Here is an 18,406-nt window from a genome sequence, read left to right as displayed (position 1 = left end):
AGCAAAATTTAAAAGCCACCAGAAGCAGCCCTATTTAACATTTAAAGGGTTTGATTTATGAGTTATTGTTGGAGTTGTTCTTAACATGCACGAAATACATATCTAGCTTGCTTATCTAGCATTCTAGCTTCCGCGTCGATTTCACGGTGATGGGCTCGGCCAATCCACAATTTCACACCGAAGAAAACTTATGCCCATGGCTCGAACGACCACACTGACAGCTACTCCAAACAGAACACGACTGGGCAGTTGTACCTGCCATGTTCGTCTGCAATCATCAACCTTGATCTTATTTTTTCATCGATAGAAGAGAAAAAAAAGAAGCTGAAGGTTTCTTATCTTCTCCGAATTCGAGCTGGAAGTTCCCTAGGCCCTAGCTGAGACAGATAGGCAGACTTATGGTACATGGTAACTCTGAATGAAGCGGGGAGAGCTCTGAGCTTGTTTAGCCGGTGACGCCGCCGTGACATCAGGGCCCGCCGGCCGGCTCACCTACCCACGCCGGCCTGGTCCAACAACCCGAAAAATTTGCACCAGATCATACAGGGAGAAAAAAAAATTGTAACGCTGCTTACCAAACCAAATCAGAGCCACTCCGGGGAGAGCAAATGAGCTTCCATATAAAAATTTAGTTGGTGGACATCAAAAATCAATCTCCAATAGAAGAAATAAATAGACTACCATTTTGATAGATCTTCCAAATTTCTCCTCAAACCTCCTCAATTTGGTAACCCATTTGGGCTGCAACTATGAGTCTCACTTTTTTTTTCCCTTTCCTTCTCCGCTGTGTTTCCTGCGCCCAATCCGCCAGTGGCGGCTGCGCTCGATCCCGCCCTGCCGGCGGCGGCTGCGCTCCGTCCCGCCGCCACCCGCCCGCCTCCGGTACGCCACCTTGCGCTAACTAATTTATTTGGAGGTGCAGCTGTCGTAGTTCGGCGAAGGTACCGAGCTGACGGCCGCGAGGGCCACCGCGTTGAGCGCCAACTTCCACGGGGCGCTGTGGTGTAGCGCAGCGGCGGCCGCCGCGGTGCTGGCGCTGCTGCTCCCGCCGGAGCCGCTGGGCCCTCGCCTACGCCGCGCTCGCGGCCACCGCCGCCACCCACCTCATGTGGGCCACGGCAGCCACCCTCATCCTGACCGCCGCCGACAGCTGCTTGTGGTGGATGTGGATCGTCGGCATCGTGGACTTGTTCTTCTGGGCGGCAGGCGACGTCGTCTGCTTCCTGGCCCTCTCCTCGGCAGACTAGATGAAGATGACTTCAGCTACTAGCTACCTGCTGGGTCAGCTAGCAAGGAGCTCCATGGACGGATCAGCTAGCTCACGAGTGGGAGAGGTGTGTGACGTGCTGAGAAAATGACTGGGGGCCTAGTTGTCAGTTGGAAAAAAAAAAGAAACCCAATTTACTCAGTCCGCTGGAGTGGAGACTCATATTTGGGTGAGTAAAATTTAGAAGTGGCCTTCTAAATAGGTATTTGCTCATTCAAATTTAACAGCCCTACTGAAGTTGCTATCAGATACAATCATATGGTCACTACGGCATCTTGCTGATTTACTTAGTTTGATCATAGCGACGTACGCCAAGCGGGCTCCGGTGGCGGCGGACCACCCCGTCGTCTGGCAGCGACGTGCACGGGGCCCGGGACTGGATAGAGGCGGCCAATGCAAGCCGAGAGGTGCATGCATGCTCTGCAGCTCACTGGCCGCGCCGGAGCAAGCATGTGGCGGGGCACGGCAGCGAGGCTCCTGCCGCCGGCGAGTTCCTCCTGCCGGTCACTCGCTCACGCGCCCGCGTCCTGACGCCGGGGTGGGCTCATCGATCAACAAGGTTGGTTAGGCAATCGAGTAGTACGGAGTAACCTTGGATCCGTTCACTCAAACCGCACCTACCACCGGTACGACACGCATCTGCACCGTTGCCAGCAGAGCCTCGTCACGACCAACCGTGCCGGCCGATCACTGCACGCCGCCCGCGGCGCGCTTGAGTCTTGAGTGGCACCGAAGGGTGCGATTGGTTGGCTGGTTTTCCGCCGAGCCAGGCTCCCCGCATGCGAGTGTCGCATGATTGGTTAGCTGCAGCGACGACCAGGTCTGTCCAGCGGGATGCAATATTCCCTCCTCAGCCTGGTTCCGCGGATAAACTTGCCGGACCTGTTTGGAGTGAGCTCATGAGCTGCATGAGTGAGAAAGTGATGGTGCCGGACAAACATGTTAAAACACGCAACCAATCATTTTCTCTCAATATCTTGGCTATAAGCAAACAGCAAACCAATCAACATATCTCTGCATCTCACGAGCAGCCTGGCCGAGGAAGGTCTGGTTGAGTGGAACGAGCCAGGATGTGCTCGGCCAAGAAACCAATCAGATCCGAAGCTTCTCCACTTTTTTTTCCGCAACTGTGCCCGAGCACGTTTTTTATTAAGAAGAAAGCAGTTACAGACATAATTTTGATGCGGCCAAACAGAGCTTAACCAACACAAGAGCACAAAAGACTAAAAACAGAGAAACACTGAAGAAACGCACATACGAGCGAGAAAACAGAGCAACAACACAGACAGCAGCAAGCAACACGAGGGGACGACACGCTCAACCCACAAACCAAAGGAACCCACACCACCTCTACAACTGAACCAGCAAAAAGAAACCCAACAACACAAAATTTGCACAGCCTCCGTCGCAGCACCAAGACCCCCAGCGGCAAAGCATCCGCCGAAGGTGAAGAAGAAACACGGCGGCAAAGCATCTGCCCAGACCAAGAGAGGTGGCAAAGCATCCACCAGAAAGGCACGACCAGTTCTAACCCCGATGGCAGAACGTCCAGCCGAACAAAGTAGAGGTGGCAAAGCATCCACCTAAACGAACTTCGACCAGCAAGGCGGCAAAGCATCCACCAGACTGAAGCGACCTGAGCAACCAAAAGTGATGGTGGGGAAGATGAAGCGAAGGCAGAATCAGAGGGTCAGGTGATAGTGGCAACTTTCATGACGCCCAAACAAGGTGGGTAGGGTAGACATCCCAAAGCCCCAAAGCCGGCAGAGCACTAACAGCAAAGCCTCCAAGAAGGAAGTGACGCCACTTGCGCCACCGATGCCGGACCAAAAGGTCAAAGTTTTCACCTAGCAAGCTCGGAGGAAGGGAGGAAGAAATGGGGAAATGGATGACGCCTTCAACAAGGTAGGCGGCGCCCGAGGGCGTCGTCGTCATCGGCCCACAAGCGGACATGGCTTTCGCCTGAACCCCGTTCCTTCCCCAAGGACGCGACGCCAAGGAAGCCAGGCGAAGCGAGCGAATGGGGCCAAGGAAGCCCACCAGGACCCACAAAGCCGGACGCCACGGCTACCGAAAAGGTCACCAGAGCTACGGCCGCTAGGGACAGCAGCGAGCCACCCGTGACCCGCGCGCGAGGCCCAGGGACCACAACGGCCAAGCATCGGTAGAGGACAGGGGCCGCGCCGGCGCCAGCAGCAGCCAGCATGCGGACGGATGGCGCCAAGCACCACCGGCAGACGAACGCCGCGCCACGCCGGCGCCACGCCACAGCGCCGCGCCATGACACAGCGCGAGCGCCACGCCGGCGCCAGCAGCAACTACGCCCTAAGGAGCTGAGCAGCCGGACCCCTGGGGTCCAACTCCATCTCACCGGACCAACGTCCCGGACCCGCTTCCCGCTCGGGGACGGGTCCGGTGTCACCACGTGTCCCAGAGGTGGAAATGCTCAGCACCTGTGGCAGCGGACCCGGACCCCCGTAGGTGGGTCCGGGACCTCCACGTGCCTATCCGGACCCCCGTGAGCTCTCGGCTCAGCTAGCTGCACGGGAGGGGTCTGGAAGCTCCCTCACCCACCCGCATTAAGTGCGAGTGGTTGAGGCGTGCTCTGCTGCCGCTGGGCACGGGGCAGCTTTTGTCAGTCTACACTGTGGATCGCCAGTTACCGAGGCCGTCTGTTACCGAGGCATGCAGCAGTGTCTCAGCGCCGTGCACGTGGGCGACGAGTCATGATGACCAGCTACTAACTGGAGCAACAGTGCACGCTGCTACAGCGGACTGAGTCAGTAGTTCGGCGCTTCATCATGACCTCGACGCGCGGCTCCAGAGGCTAGACTCTACTCCGACAAGACAGCTCAAGACCATCCCTAGTCACAAGCTACGCACGGAAGCCGACGACAAGATCTCCGGATCTGAGGCATTGAAGGCCAAAGTGTAGTTTATAATATATCGCCGGGCCCACCTGTCGGGGTCCCGCTCAGTGTACTGCTCCCCTTGGGCTTATAAAAGGGAGAGTACGCACGGTAGAAAGGGGGGCTCAGCTGGAGACACGCCAAGACTCTCACCACACAAGCTCGCTACTCAGACTCTCTTGAGACTCTCTCCAGACTCCGAGCAACCCACCTCTCAACCTCTTGAGAGCGCAAGCAATACAACACAGTGGACGTAGGGTATTACGCTCCGGCGGTTCGAACCACTCTAAACCTGCTGTGTTCATCGTGTTCTCCCACCGAGATTGGGCTAATCCTAGCTAACCCCCGAGTACTCACCCTCTGGGTTTAGGCGGGAGCACTACGCCACCCGGCTGTGGGTTTACACACCACGACATTTGGCGCGCCAGGTAGGGGGAGACTGGGCAAAGGATAGATTCATTTATATACAAGAGCAATACAACTCACAGTGGACGTAACGTATTACGCTCCGGCGGCCCGAAGCACTCTAAATCCTCGAGTGCTCTTGTGTTCTTGCTCCCTAGGTAGACCTGTCGAATCGCTTAGCGCTTCCCCAAGTACTCACCCTCTGGGTTTAGGCGGGTGCATTACGCCACTCGGCTGTGGTTTTCCACACCACGACATTAGGCGCGCCACTTTCGCTTGATCATCGGCTCGGCATCACCATGTTTCAGGTGGCGAGCGCCCGGGGGCCAGAACTCGCGCGGCAAGCGCCCGCGTCAGCAGGACGGCGACAGCGGGTCATGCTCTCCCAGTTCGTCACCAATCCCGCTCCGGCGGAAAGCCGACTCCGGTCGCACCTAGCCTGCTCCGGTGGAAAGCCGACTCCGGTCGCACCAAGCCCGCTCCGGCGGAGAGCCGACTCCGGTCGCACCAAGCCCGCTCCGGCGGAAAGCCCACTCCGGTCGCACCAAGCCGACTCTGGTGGCTCTCTCCGGCGGAAAGCCGACTCCGGTCGCACCCCTGACTCTACATCACTGTAAGTCCTACCCTTAGAGGCCCAGCAGGGAATAAAATCTTTTCCTTTGTAACTAGGTAGTACTTCCATGTGGTCCAGTCCGGTGAGCCTCCCCTGTGGAGGGGTCCGGACCTCTGCGAACCAGGTTCAGGAAAGCGTACTCACCCTCCGGGGAGGTCCAGAGCCGTGTAGCTGCTTAGCCTGATTCTGTACCCTAAGCCTGCATGCTCTGCCTCCCTAGGGCGAGTACCGTAGTACCTAAGACTGGGGGGCCGGAGGTCCGGACAGCTCCGACCTCATAAACCTGTGTTCTAGCTTACATCGCACATCTCATGTACATCTAGTTATAAAGGAAAAGTTTATTCTCAGTTCGCCTCTAAGGATGTTACATTCCAATTTCAATCTACGCATTCTGTTTGCGCTAACCCCCACGTGGCTTCTTACTCTTGTGCAGTGATTGTGGTCCGAATTGAGTTGGCTAGCTAGTGACTTAGCTTGAGACCCCTCATGGAAGAGAGGGGTTCGAACCCCTGGGAACCTGCAGGTTCAGGGAAGCGTACTCATTCTCCGGGGAGGTCCGGAGCCGTGTAGCCGCTTAGCCTGGTTCCGTACCCTAAGCCTGCACGCACCACCTCCAGTGAATGAGTGCCGTAGTACCTAGGACTGGGAACCTTGAGGTCCGGACTTTCTCTTAACCTAAAGGCCGGCCCCTTGAGTTCCGTTCACTGAGTCTAGTTGTCTATCTCAAAGGATCACAGCCAACAGGATTTGGGACCCGTGGGCACGCTACTAAGCATCTACCTTGAGTCATGTGCAGATCCAAACGTGATGATGCAGCAGGTGACCCAAAGGATGGACAACGCAGGACAAGACCCTTGCGGCACGCACCGCTGGGCGCCAGAAGCAGCCAAGTTTCTCACAGTAGTGGCCCCACCTGCGGGTTCGTTGCCTCTCTTGAGGCGGGCCCGGGTGCCTCTGTCGGTACCCTACAACTGGGGTACCCACTCCTATTGTGCCAAGACTTGCGTAGTTATCCGTAACTACGCCCTAAGGAGCTGAGCAGCCGGACCCCTAGGGTCCGACTCCATCTCACCGGACCAACGGTCCCGGACCTGCTTCCCGCTCCGGGACGGGTCCGGTGTCACCACGTGTCCCAGAGGTGGAAATGCTCAGCACCTATGGCCGTGGACCCGAACCCCCGCAGGTGGGTCCGGGACCTCCACATGCCTATCCGGACCCCCATGAGCTCTCGGCTCAGCTAGCTGCTCGGGAGGGGTCCGGAGCCGCCACGTGTCACGCAGACGCGGGCACGGGCGCAAGTCTTCCGCTGGAAGCTCCCTCACCCACCCGCATTAAGTGCGAGCGGTTGAGGCATGCTCTGTTGTCGCTGGGCACGGGGCAGCTTTTGTCAGTCCACACTGTGGATGGCCAGTTACCGAGGCAGCTCGTCTGTTACCGAGGCACGCAGTAGTGTCTCAGCGCCGCGCGCGTGGGCGACGAGTCATGATGACCAGCTACTAACTAGAGCAGCAGTGTACGCTACTACAGCGGACTGAGTCAATAGTTCGGCGCTTCATCATGACCTCGACGCGCGGCTACAGAGGCTAGACTCTACTCCGACAAGACAGCTTAAGACCATCCCTGGTCAGAAGCTACGCACGGAAGCCGAAGACAAGATCTCCGGATCTGAGGCATTGAAGGCCAAAGTGTAGTTTATAATACATCGCCGGGCCCACCTGTCGGGGTCCCGCTCAGTGTACTGCTCCCCTTGGGATTATAAAAGGGAGAGCACGCACGGTAGAAAGTGGGGCTCAGTTAGAGACACGCCAAGACTCTCACCACATAAGCTCGCTACTTAGACTCTCTCGAGACTCTCTCCAGACTCCGAGCAACCCACCTCTCAACCTCTTGAGAGCACAAGCAATACAACACACAGTGGACGTAGGGTATTATGCTCCGGCAGTCCGAACCACTCTAAACCTGCTGTGTTCATCGTGTTCTTCCACCGAGATTGTGCTAATCCTAGCTAACCCCCGAGTACTCACCCTCTGGGTTTAGGCGGGTGCACTACGCCACCCGGCTGTGGATTTGCACACCACGACATTTGGCGCACCAGGTTGGGGGAGCCTGGGCAGAGGATAGATTCATTCTTATGCAAGAGCAATACAACTCACAGTGGACGTAGGGTATTATGCTCCGGCAGCCCGAAGCACTCTAAATCCTCGAGTGTTCTCGCGTTCTTGCTCCCTAGGTAGACCTGTCGAATCTCTTAGCGCTTCCCCGAGTACTCACCCTCTGGGTTTAGGCGGGTGCATTACGCCACACGGCTGTGGTTTTCCACACTACGACATTTGGTGCGCCAGGTAGGGGGTGCTTGGCTTTCGCTTGATCATCGGCTCGGCATCACCATGTTTCAGGTGGAGAGCGCCCGGGGGCCAGAACTCGCGCGACAAGCGCCCGCGTCAGAAGGACGGCGACAGCGGGTCATGCTCTCCCAGCTCGTCACCAATCCCGCTCCGGCGGAAAGCCGACTCCGGTCGCACCTAGCCTGCTCCGGCGGAAAGCCGACTCCGGTCGCACCAAGCCCGCTCCGGCGGAGAGCCGACTCGGGTCGCACCAAGCCCGCTCCGGCGGAAAGCCCACTCCGGTCGCACTAAGCCGCCTCTGGTGGCTCTCTCCGGCGGAAAGCCGACTCCGGTCGCACCCCGACTCTACATCTCTGTAAGTCCTACCCTTAGAGGCCCAGCAGGGAATAAAACATTTTCCTTTGTAACTAGGTAGTACTTCCGTGTGGTCCAGTCCGGTGAGCCTCCCCTGTGGAGGGGTCTGGACCTCTGCGGACAAGGTTCAGGGAAGCGTACTCACCCTCCGGGGAGGTCCGGAGCCGTGTAGCCGCTTAGCCTGGTTCCGTACCCTAAGCCTGCATGCTCTACCTCCATAGGGCAAGTACCGTAGTACCTAAGACTGGAGGCCCGGAGGTCCGGACAGCTCCGGCCTCATAAACCCGTGTTCTGGCTTACATCGCACATCTCATGTACATCTAGTTATAAAGGAAAAGTTTATTCTCAGTTCGCCTCTAAGAATGTTACATTCCAATTTCAATCTACGCATTCTGTTTGCGCTAACCCCCACATGGCTTCTTACTCTTGTGCGGTGATTGTGGTCCGAATTGAGTTGGTCTTAGCCTTTATATTGCGCTAACCCTCACGAGGCTTTCGGCTTCATTCTCAAGATTGTCTCAAGAAGCACCCTAGGAAGTTCATTCCCTTATGAACAGAAATAGGTGAAAAAACTTCAGATAATTTGAGGGCACTGCTGAACTAGATCCCAAGCCTATTAAAATTAAATGAAAATGAAAATTCTACATACAAGGACCTAATAAACATCTAGGAGGCTGGCGACTCCATGTACTAAGAAAAAAAATACTGGACACTCTTACAAACAAAATACAACTTCAAATGTCATAATATTGAAACCTCTACAGATACCTTCAATGAGAGCATCATGAATTTCTTGTACTCTGACATTCATTGCCTTAAAAACAACTACCAGGTTGCATAATTTTTTAACATTGAGAAGAGAAATGTTCTGAGAACTAGGATCCATGGAGGGGTGTTCCTTGTCCTTGAGGTTACTTCTGTTGCCAGCGCTATAACCGAACAATTCCTCTGTCATGTCCTCCTTCATACTTAAAATGTTATTGTGAGAAACATGTACAATGCAGACAAAATGCATCAACGATATATTTGTAATGATACTAACTGAAAAGAACTGAATTTGATGTCATGCCATGCCATTGAGTGATCAGGATTAGCAAGAACTTTGTCCCAATAGAAAGGTCGAAGTTTGGCTCTTGGAGCATTAACTTCGGCTTCGGATGATTCGCTGGTCTGCTCGCCAGCAGATGATCCCTCAGAACGACTTGACTCAACAGGTGACAGCTGAACAAGTCTTGCTTTTGAACCTTTGGGAGGTCCAGGTGGGGGGGAGGAGGAGCCTTCTTGATGGGAGGTGGCAAAGGTGGAGGTGGCGGAGGTGGTGGCATTGGCTTAGGAGCATCACTTGTGGCATTGTTCTCTAGTGTTCCTCCAATCACTTGTGAAGTTGGTGTGGTGTCAGATGATCCTTTAAAACAGCATCAAAAGCACTGACCCATGCTGACTCCATCCTTAGAAGGCCCAACCCTTTGATCATCCTTGTGAAGTGGACTGGCAGGACAACGAGCATCGGGTGATGAACCTGCAGCCAGAATGTTGCATATTATAGTACAATATCAGGAAATCCATCATAGGTGGACAAAATGGACACTACCTCACCTGGGACATTAGCCAATTGCATGTGAAGAAGAGAATGGTCATCTCGTTGCTCACCGATAGAGACCTTGCTTTTGTTGCATCCACAGCAGTAGAAAATTAGAAATGCAGCAATGAATGATAATGCTGCCGTTGGTATAACTGCAATCAAGACTAATTTAACATAGTCTTTTTGCTTGTCCAATGGTGAAATTGGAGGCACTCCCTGTCCCTGATGTTTGCGTGCAGGTTTATGGTTGTTGGGATCTTTGCTTCTTAGATGCCCAGACAGGGAGCATAAACAGTAAGAAAGATGACAATAAAAGCAGATGTCGAACTCCCCAATAATAATTAGAAAATTTAACCCTTTACACTATGGAAAGAGGGGGCTATTTATACCCCTAGCCCTCGGCCAGGGTTTCCTAAATTGCCCCCTCCCAACTCATTTACAGCTCACTCTTAGTCGGTTCCTGGGTAAAATTACAAGGTGAGAGGTTCACAAATCCGACCTTCTCACGTATTCGGGAGGTGTACAAATCCGACCTTCTCACATATTCACATTTTACTCACATGTCTACAATTGACGAAGGTTACAACAACCTTCGGGTACCTCCGGGAGTTTGAGCCATGAAGGTTCCATGAACGAGCAATCAGCCGTCATCTTCGCTCCCGGCGGTGATCTCTTTTCCCGAAGGTCTTGGCCTTCGAGTTTATGCTTCTGGGTAGCCGTTCGTCACCTTCGTCTCCCGAAGGTGAGCACCGAAGGTCTTGCTCTTAGACCTTTTGCTCCCGACCGGCGGTTTGTTTTCTTCGCCCACCGAAGGTTGTCACCGAAGGTCTTGGTCTTTAAGCTTGTGCTTCTGAGTGATCCTTCGTCACCTTCGGGTACGCTTACCCTCCTCTCGTTGGAGCCCTGCAAAAGAGTTAGGGAGCATTTCCGAGGGTAGGAGCTTGTCCCGGAGGTCCAATCCCCAACAATGGTGATGAGGTTTTGGTTGGGAGGTTCAGTGTTGAGAGTTGGAAGGCGTAGATGGTGTTTCTGTAACAGATTGGGGAAACCGAACTTCATTACCGGAGGACACGGATGGAACAAAAGCTGGAGCCATGGAAGGAGCATCCCCAATTGATTGACCGGTCAAATACTGTCTCGAATAGAAGTTTGAATGAAGTAATAGCTTGTGGCTCTCAAGATAGGTGCCAAGTGCAACACTGAATTCTTGTGGAATGCCGAAACCGAAGTAGTTTGCACGGATACAGTCACAGGTAGTAGATAATTTTTCATGGGAAAGAAGTGCTAGAAGCTCAAGAAACAACAGTCTTCAAAACATTCTCTGATGAACGACCAAACACAGATCGACTAAGGTTCTGATCATTACAATATCAGTAGGAAACCCAACATCAGTACCAAATTATTACACTTGCACTAATTCCCCTCACACTGATCAAAACCTTTTTTCCACCATGGGCAGAGCCCGAATTTCATCACTAGTAGCAACAAAATTACAAAGTTTAGCAGTTCAGAAAAGGAAAAGAAACGATCCTCCTTCCCACAGAGACAACCAGGTTTAACAGGTCGCAACGGAATTGCTAGTAAGAAAAAGGGGATACTGCAGCTAAGTAAACAGAAGACAACTGCCATGCAGGGCAACACATACACTGATCAAAACCTAGAAGAACGTATCTAGAGGGAGGTCGAATAACTTGTTAATGCTTAGAAGGAAAACCTGCATGTAATGCAATGTCTCAGGAAATCTGACTCTTGCCACCAACTCTGAACTCTGGGCATTGCATTTGGGAGTTAATTGGAGAGCCCGTTGATCTACCATCCATTTGAACAGGTGTTCCATCCTGTGAGCAGGCCTATTTCTTTGGAACTCAATCTGGTGCAAAGCCTCAATCCAATTGACCTGGTCTTGTGTCAAATTGGTTTGTTGACCACCAGGAGCAGTGCCAAGAGCCTTTGATTGTGATTTTGTAAGCTGGCCTTGGGTGGTCGATGTACTGACTTTGGTGTAAGCTTTGGGATTAAAGCCGAAACATGCAAGTAGAAGATCATTTCCATGGACAGCAGTTCTCCAATCCTGCATGTGAGGCATTTTATCCAAGAAAGAGGTGAACTGAATTGGGTCCAAAGTGAACCTGATGACATCGTAGAACTCCTTGAATGCAGCATAATACAAGGGCAATAGAACCAAGCTCGCGTGGACATGGTAAATAGGTCTGTTCTCATTTTTTGCAACCATTTTCAGAAGGAGATTTATCTCGACAGGAGGATTGTTTTTGCAGATTGTGGTAAAAAAATCTGCAAATTGTACCATGCCAATGCCCCTCAGGTAGGCCTTAGTGAGAGCACCAAGATATAGTTCTGGGAAGATCTAGATAGCATGGTTAATACCGTGCCTACCAGCGAGAAACTCTTCATAGGAGGAGATCTCAACGGCCATGTGGGTGCGACAAATGTAGGGTTCGAGCGAGTGCACGGGGGTTTTGGGTATGGTAGTAGGAGTCAAGAGGGGGAGGATGTGTTGAACTTCGCGTTAGCCTACAACTTGTTGATAGCGAATACCGTGTTTAAGAAGAGGGAATCCCATCTTGTTACGTTTCGTAGTGGACAACACTCGAGCCAGATCGACTTTATCCTTACTAGGAGGGAGGATAAACGTGATTGCTTAGATTGTAAGGTGATACCTGGGGAGTGTGTTGTCCCTCAACACAAGCTTGTGGTGGCGGACTTTGGTCTTCGGGTACGTGTCCACCGGGACAAATGTGCCAAGATTGTGAGAACAAAGTGGTGGAAGCTTAGAGGGGAAGCAGCACAAGCGTTTAAGGAAAGGATGCTAGGTGAGGGGCCTTGGGAAGAAGGAGAGGACGCAGATGACATGTGGCTAAAGATGGCAACATGTGTTCGGAAGGTGGCCTCAGAAGTGTTTGGCATGAGTAGGGGAGGCAAACAGGAGGGGAAAGACACCTGGTGGTGGAACGACGAGGTGCAAATGGCTATTAAGGAGAAGTAGTGTTTCAAGCGTCTCCACCTTGACAAGAGTGCAACCAACATCAAGGGCTATAAATTAGCGGAGAGGGTTGCAAAGCGAGCTGTGAGTGTAGCAAAGGGTAAGGCGTATGATGACCTGTATCAGCGGCTAGGCACGAAAGAAGGGGAGAAGGACATTTATAGGATGGCTAGGATTCGCGAGCGGAAGACAAGGGACATCAACCAAATCAAATGCATTAAGGATGGGATAGATCGACTGCTAGTGAAGGATAGATGGAGAGAGTACTTCGACAAGTTGTTTAATGGGGAGAGTGAGGGCCCTACCCTTGAGTTAGATGACTCTTTTGACGATACCAACAGACGTTTTGTGAGGAGAATTCAGGAGGTAGAGATCGGGGAGGCTTTGAAGGGAGGTAAAGCGATGGGCCCTGATGGTATCCTCATTGAGGTGTGGAGATGCCTAGGAGATAGAGTGTCGGTACCCTGCAGCTGGGGTATCCACTCCTACTGTGCCAATACTCGCGTAGTGATCCCGGGTGACAGAGCCAACCTTTGATGGATCACAACTTATACACTAAGTACTAAGCTTAACCGGAAGATTAACACTTATAAAGAAACTTACTTTATTGGAGCAACAAAGTTACGAAGGAACACACCTTGTGGTGGCTAACTTAGCACACTCTCCCTATGCTCACTTCTACCATGCCCTTGGATGTATGTGGGATGGAGTGGAGTAATATGACATGGCAAGGGGTGGCACATTCCTTATATAGGCACCCATACCCTCTTGGATGAGTGACACATGTCACACTCTAGGAAGTTCCCTAAAAATATCTATTTCTAGAAAATTCTAAATTTTACCATGACAAGAAAATATCCAAGCTTCATGTCTTCTTATGATTCTTGTGGGGCATTCTAGAACCTTGTCATGGTGAACAAAATTATGCGGGAGCACTGTTCATCGCGGGATGCTGTGCTCGGGACCGATGATCCCATACTGGAAATTGAGAAAGGGACAGACCAGCTTAAATAGCCGATCGCGAGAAGCTAGTTAATTCCGGATCGATCCTTTTTGCGCAAAGCGAGGACGAAAGCGCAAGAGGATTAATTAATAGATGTGGTTTACTCAACTTGTAGAGTAAATCTTAGCCGTTATCCCGGGCCGGGTCGTTACAGTTTAGATCCTCTGACTAACCTTTAAACTTTAGTTCATATATTTACTTTCCAATTAACCTCTATTTAATACTGCAAATTGGTGTTCAAATATTTGATGTGATGAAACAAAGTTTTGTCTAATTATAAAACTAAATGTATAAATGGAGGCTAATTCGTGAGATGAATCCATTAGGCCTAATTAATCTATGATTTGGTCATGTTGTGCTACAGTAACATGCACTAATGATATATTAATTAGACTTAATAGATTCGTCTCCTAAATTAGCTCCGGATTATGCTATTAGTTTTATAGTTTGTTTATATTTAATCATCCTAATTAGCATCAAACATTCGAAGTGACCGGAACTAAAAACTAGTGCGTGCATCCAAAACACTTTACTGATCCGGACATGCATGTTGCATCTGAGTGGTTCGAATTACGCTGTCGTGTGACTTGGGAGTGGTAATGTATACCGCATGCACTGATTGTTGTCAGATAAATTTCAGTGGAAGTGTTATAAAAATATTATAAATATTAAATTTGCTAACATGTACGAATAGTACGAGAGAAAGAAGAGATAAGTGTGAGTGTCATCATCATGACACTCTATTTGTATAGTTCTTAAAATTCCAGTTTATATAACTGTGTCGATGAAGAGATAAGTGTGAGTGTCATCATCATGACACTCTATTTGTATAGTTCTTAAAATTCCAGTTTATATAACTGTGTCGATGATACCTGAGACTGGTCTGAACAATTAAAATCTTAGTCACCAGAATTGAATCGAATTGAGCAAACCGTGAAAAACGAAATAAGATTCGCGGTAACAGCCACGCGATTATTTACTATCCACCTTTTTACCCTAGCTAGCACTAGCAGTCTAGCACCCTCTCTCTGAGATCAAGTCTCGACGGCTGGAGGACGCTGCCCCTGGGCCCGGCGCGCCACCTCGTCCACGAACGCCTGGATGTGGGCGTCCGAGGACCCGCCGGGAGCCACGGCGGCCCTGGCGGCGGCGCTCCAGCGCCTGGCGCTCGCGAGCATCTCCCCCGCGCGGGGCCCCGCGACGGCGGCCTTGACGGCCTCCCGCACGGCCTCCCGCCGCGCGCCCCGCAGGCGCACGCCCATGCCGAGCTCCTCCACCAGGAAGCGCGCGTCCGTGCACTGGTCCCCCCACTGCGGGAACGCCACCACGGGCACCCCCGCCGCCACCGTCTCCAGCGTCGAGTTCCACCCGCAGTGCGTCAGGAAGCACGCCGTCGACGGGTGCGCCAGCACGCGCTCCTGCGGGCTCCACGCCACCACCGCGCCGCGCCCGGACACGGACTCCACGAACCCCGCGGGAAGGTGCGGCTGCGTGTCCGGCCGCACCACCCACAGGAACGGCCGCCCCGTCGACGCCAGCCCGTGCGCCATCTCGGCGACCTCGCCGGGGGTCAGCACCACCACGCTGCCCATCGACGCGTACACCACGGACCGCGGCGGCTGCGCGTCCAGCCACTCCACGCAGTCGTCGGCGGCCTTGATCAGGTCCCCGCGCACCGCATCGTCCTCCTCCTGCCCCTCCTGCTGCTGCAGCTCGACGAGCGGACCCACGGAGATGAGCTCCGGCGGGCGCGGCGTCACGCCGGGGAGCGCGGCCACCACGTCCGCCTCCAGCTCCGCGAACGAGTTCACCAGCACCCACGACGCGCGCCCGATGGTGCGGAACTGCCTGATGATCGCGTCGGCGTGGAGCTTCAACGGGTTGGACGGGAGCAGGAACGACGGCACGTCGGCGGCGGACATCTCCGGCAGGCCCGGGAGCTTGAACCGCGCCGTCGGGTCGTCCTCGTGCGGGAACTCCACCAGGCCGTGCACTTGGTGGTAGTAGAGCGAGAACACCGCGCACGACTGCACCCACAGCACCGCCGTCGGGATCCCCTCGCCGGCGGCCACGTCGCTCGCCCACGGCATGAACGGGTTATTCGCCACCACGCACGCCACGGGCCGGCCCTCCTCCGCCTGGCGCCGCAGCAGCGCCGCGAACGGCGGGGGCCCGGCCGTCTCGAGGTGCCGCATGAGGTCGTCCAGGTCGGGCCCGGGGTCGCCGTCCTCCAGGAACTCGAACCGGACGCGGCCCCGGCCGACGGGCACGCCGTCGCCGCCGGCCGACACCCCCGCGGCGGCCGCCAGCTTCGGGCCAACGCTGGCCAGCGAGGAGAAGGTCACGAGGAGGCCCTTGGCCGCGACGCGCTTCGCCAGGCGGAGCATGGGGTTCACGTGGCCCTGCCCCGGGAAGCAGATCAGCAGCAGGTGCGGCGGGGCGCTCGCGGCCGCCGATGCCGCCACGGCGGGGGGCACGGCCGCCGCTTCCTCAACCATGGCCGCGTACTGTGCGCGCGAGCTCTCAGGGTCGGATCGGCGGCCTCTTCTGGCTCGCCGTCGTCGGGCGTCGGCCTTCTCCGAGCTGCTTGATGACTCTGCTGTCGCAGGCACTAGTTTATTTTATGGCTCAAGGTCAAGGTGACAGGTACCCGACACCAGCAGATGACCCGACAGGCAGACACAACGCTGGCTGAATCTGCTCCACAATTGACCTATCCATCACATCCAACAGGAATCGAAATAAAAAATTAATTGCAAAATTTAATTATAAATTATGAGACAAATCTAATTAGTCTAATTAAATTATGATTAGACATTATATTGCTATAGTAATTATGCACAAATGACGGATTAATTAGGCACATTAGATTTGTTTTGTACTTCACAGACGAGTTCTGTAATTAATTTTGTGATTAGTCTATATTCAATAGTTCAGATATAAAAAAATTCTATTTCAAAAATTTTACAAGAGCTACTAAGCAAGGTCTAAATAAAATCTGTTTATAAAATTTTTTACACATATGAGTTGTAAAGGGCGAAATGGATGTAATGAGACTATTTAATTCATAAATTGCAACAGTGATGATACAAGAAACATTCACTAATTATGAATTAATTAGACTCATTAGATTCATCTCTCAAATTACAATTCATCCGTGCAAAAATTTTGTAAATATATTTTATTTAAAGTTTACGCCAAAGGAACTAAACACAGCAGCTGATTTGCCGTGTTAATTATGAATTGACAGTGATGGAAGATAGCTATACATCACTAGATAAAAAATGGGTAATAAAACTAGGATCATGGTCCCAGATATAATTTTCTTTAATAATTATAGCCTGCCTATCTAACTCATGTGCCACTTGATTTGGTGGCCTTCATAAGTGCTCAATGAAAATATCTTGGAACCCACTCCAAACTGTAGTGCATTCATCATATATCGCGGCAGCTGAATTTGCAGTAAAACCTCCATTTGGAACAGCTGAAGGGGCGCTATGTCCTGCCACCATTTGGAGAGAATATTAACCTTCGGTGGTTCTCCGAGAAGAGTGGCACTCTGCTTGCACTATGCTTTTTACTCTCGGACAGGTAGTCGAGGCTTTTACATGTATATCGTTATAAAAGATGATTTAGACGTCCATACCATTAAAAAGTTTGAAGACACCTCTATACCATCGTGTTTTTTTTACTTCCATACCATTCCGTCCACCTGCTGTTACAAATTAACGATTTGTTGGCCCTGACAGGTGGGACCCATGTATGGAATTGACCATCTTACCCCTACACCTCTGTTCCTTTGACCAGACCATCCCGAGCGTGGCCTCCCATCCCGAGCCCGACCCCGCCGCCGGTGGAGGGTAGGGCGCCGCCGCCGCGTGGGCCGGGCGCGGCCGCAGCGAGCACCCGGCGCCGCCACCGCGGCACCGGGCGCGGCCGCCGGGCGCCGCCGCCGCTGCGTGCTCCGGACACGGGCGCCGCGGCCACCGGGCGCCGCCACCGCGGACGAGCCTCGGGCGCGGGACGCCGCTGCAAGGCCGGCGGCGCAGCCTGAGCGGGCCGCCGTGGCGAGGATGGCCGGGGCGGGCCGCTGCTCCGGGACGGCCACGGCGAAGCGTTGCGAGCTCCATGGCGAGGCGTGGGGAGGCAGCCGCGGCGAGGCGTGGGGAGGACAGGCGCACCGACCACGCATCCTTCCGCCACCGCCGGGGGCCGTGTCGGCGTCGTGGCGGGCGCCGCGCTGGGGAGGCGCCGTGCCAGCTACCTGGGGGCGCCGCGCCCGCCGCCTGGGGACGCCACGCAGGCTCCGCTGGGGCCGCCGCGCCGGGCGGGCGCCGCGCCATCCATGGACAGGGAGGCACAGAGGGAAGGGTCGAGAGGTCGAGAAGGAGGCCAAGAAGACAGGAAGGTCGTGGAGGAAAAGAACAGTGAGGAAGAAGATGACAAGTAGGGCCCGCTCGTCATTGAGAGAGAGGAGAGAGTTAAGCAATTTTTGGCATCCAAGGGTATAATGGTCTTTTTGCAACTCCGTTATCCTCCGTTAGTATTGCTTCCGTCCAAAATGGTACAGAGGTCAAAACGAAAAAACGCAATGGTATAGAGGTGCCTCCGAACTTTTTAGTGGTATGGACGTCGGAACCAACTTTTATAATGGTATACATATAAAAGACTCCCGGTAGTCCTGGAGCATTTGTACTCAATATCGCCACCAAGCATATCGACAAGGTGGCTGATGGCATCAACTGCTATTCATGGAAGAACTTTGCCGGATACGAAATGGATGGGGCTGCATACCTCGCGTCCATATCACCTAGATGATGCTCTTCATAAGAACTGTGAAATCAGAGGAGAACCCGGGTATCTACTTCTATCATTGCCCACCTAGATTTTTGTTTCTATGTGTTCTTCTGTTGCCTTTTGGATTCAT

At 53.1% G+C, this 18,406-nt stretch overlaps 1 protein-coding gene and 1 pseudogene across 1 annotated transcript; both read right to left on the bottom strand.

The window, feature by feature from the left end:
* Positions 1–8,573: 8,573 nt before the first annotated feature.
* Positions 8,574–10,126, bottom strand: LOC120652103 (annotated as a pseudogene).
* Positions 10,127–14,309: 4,183 nt separating this feature from the next.
* On the bottom strand, positions 14,310–16,183 carry LOC120678607 (gallate 1-beta-glucosyltransferase-like). Its single transcript, XM_039959887.1, has one exon. The coding sequence runs from the start codon at positions 15,975–15,977 to the stop codon at positions 14,514–14,516; it is 1,464 nt and encodes a 487-aa protein (XP_039815821.1). The 5' UTR covers positions 15,978–16,183; the 3' UTR covers positions 14,310–14,513.
* Between the last annotated feature and the right edge of the window lie 2,223 nt (positions 16,184–18,406).

Source organism: Panicum virgatum, chromosome 1K (genome assembly GCF_016808335.1).
Source record: "Panicum virgatum strain AP13 chromosome 1K, P.virgatum_v5, whole genome shotgun sequence".
Lineage (NCBI taxonomy): Eukaryota > Viridiplantae > Streptophyta > Magnoliopsida > Poales > Poaceae > Panicum > Panicum virgatum.
This window is presented reverse-complemented; position numbering and strand designations above follow the sequence as displayed.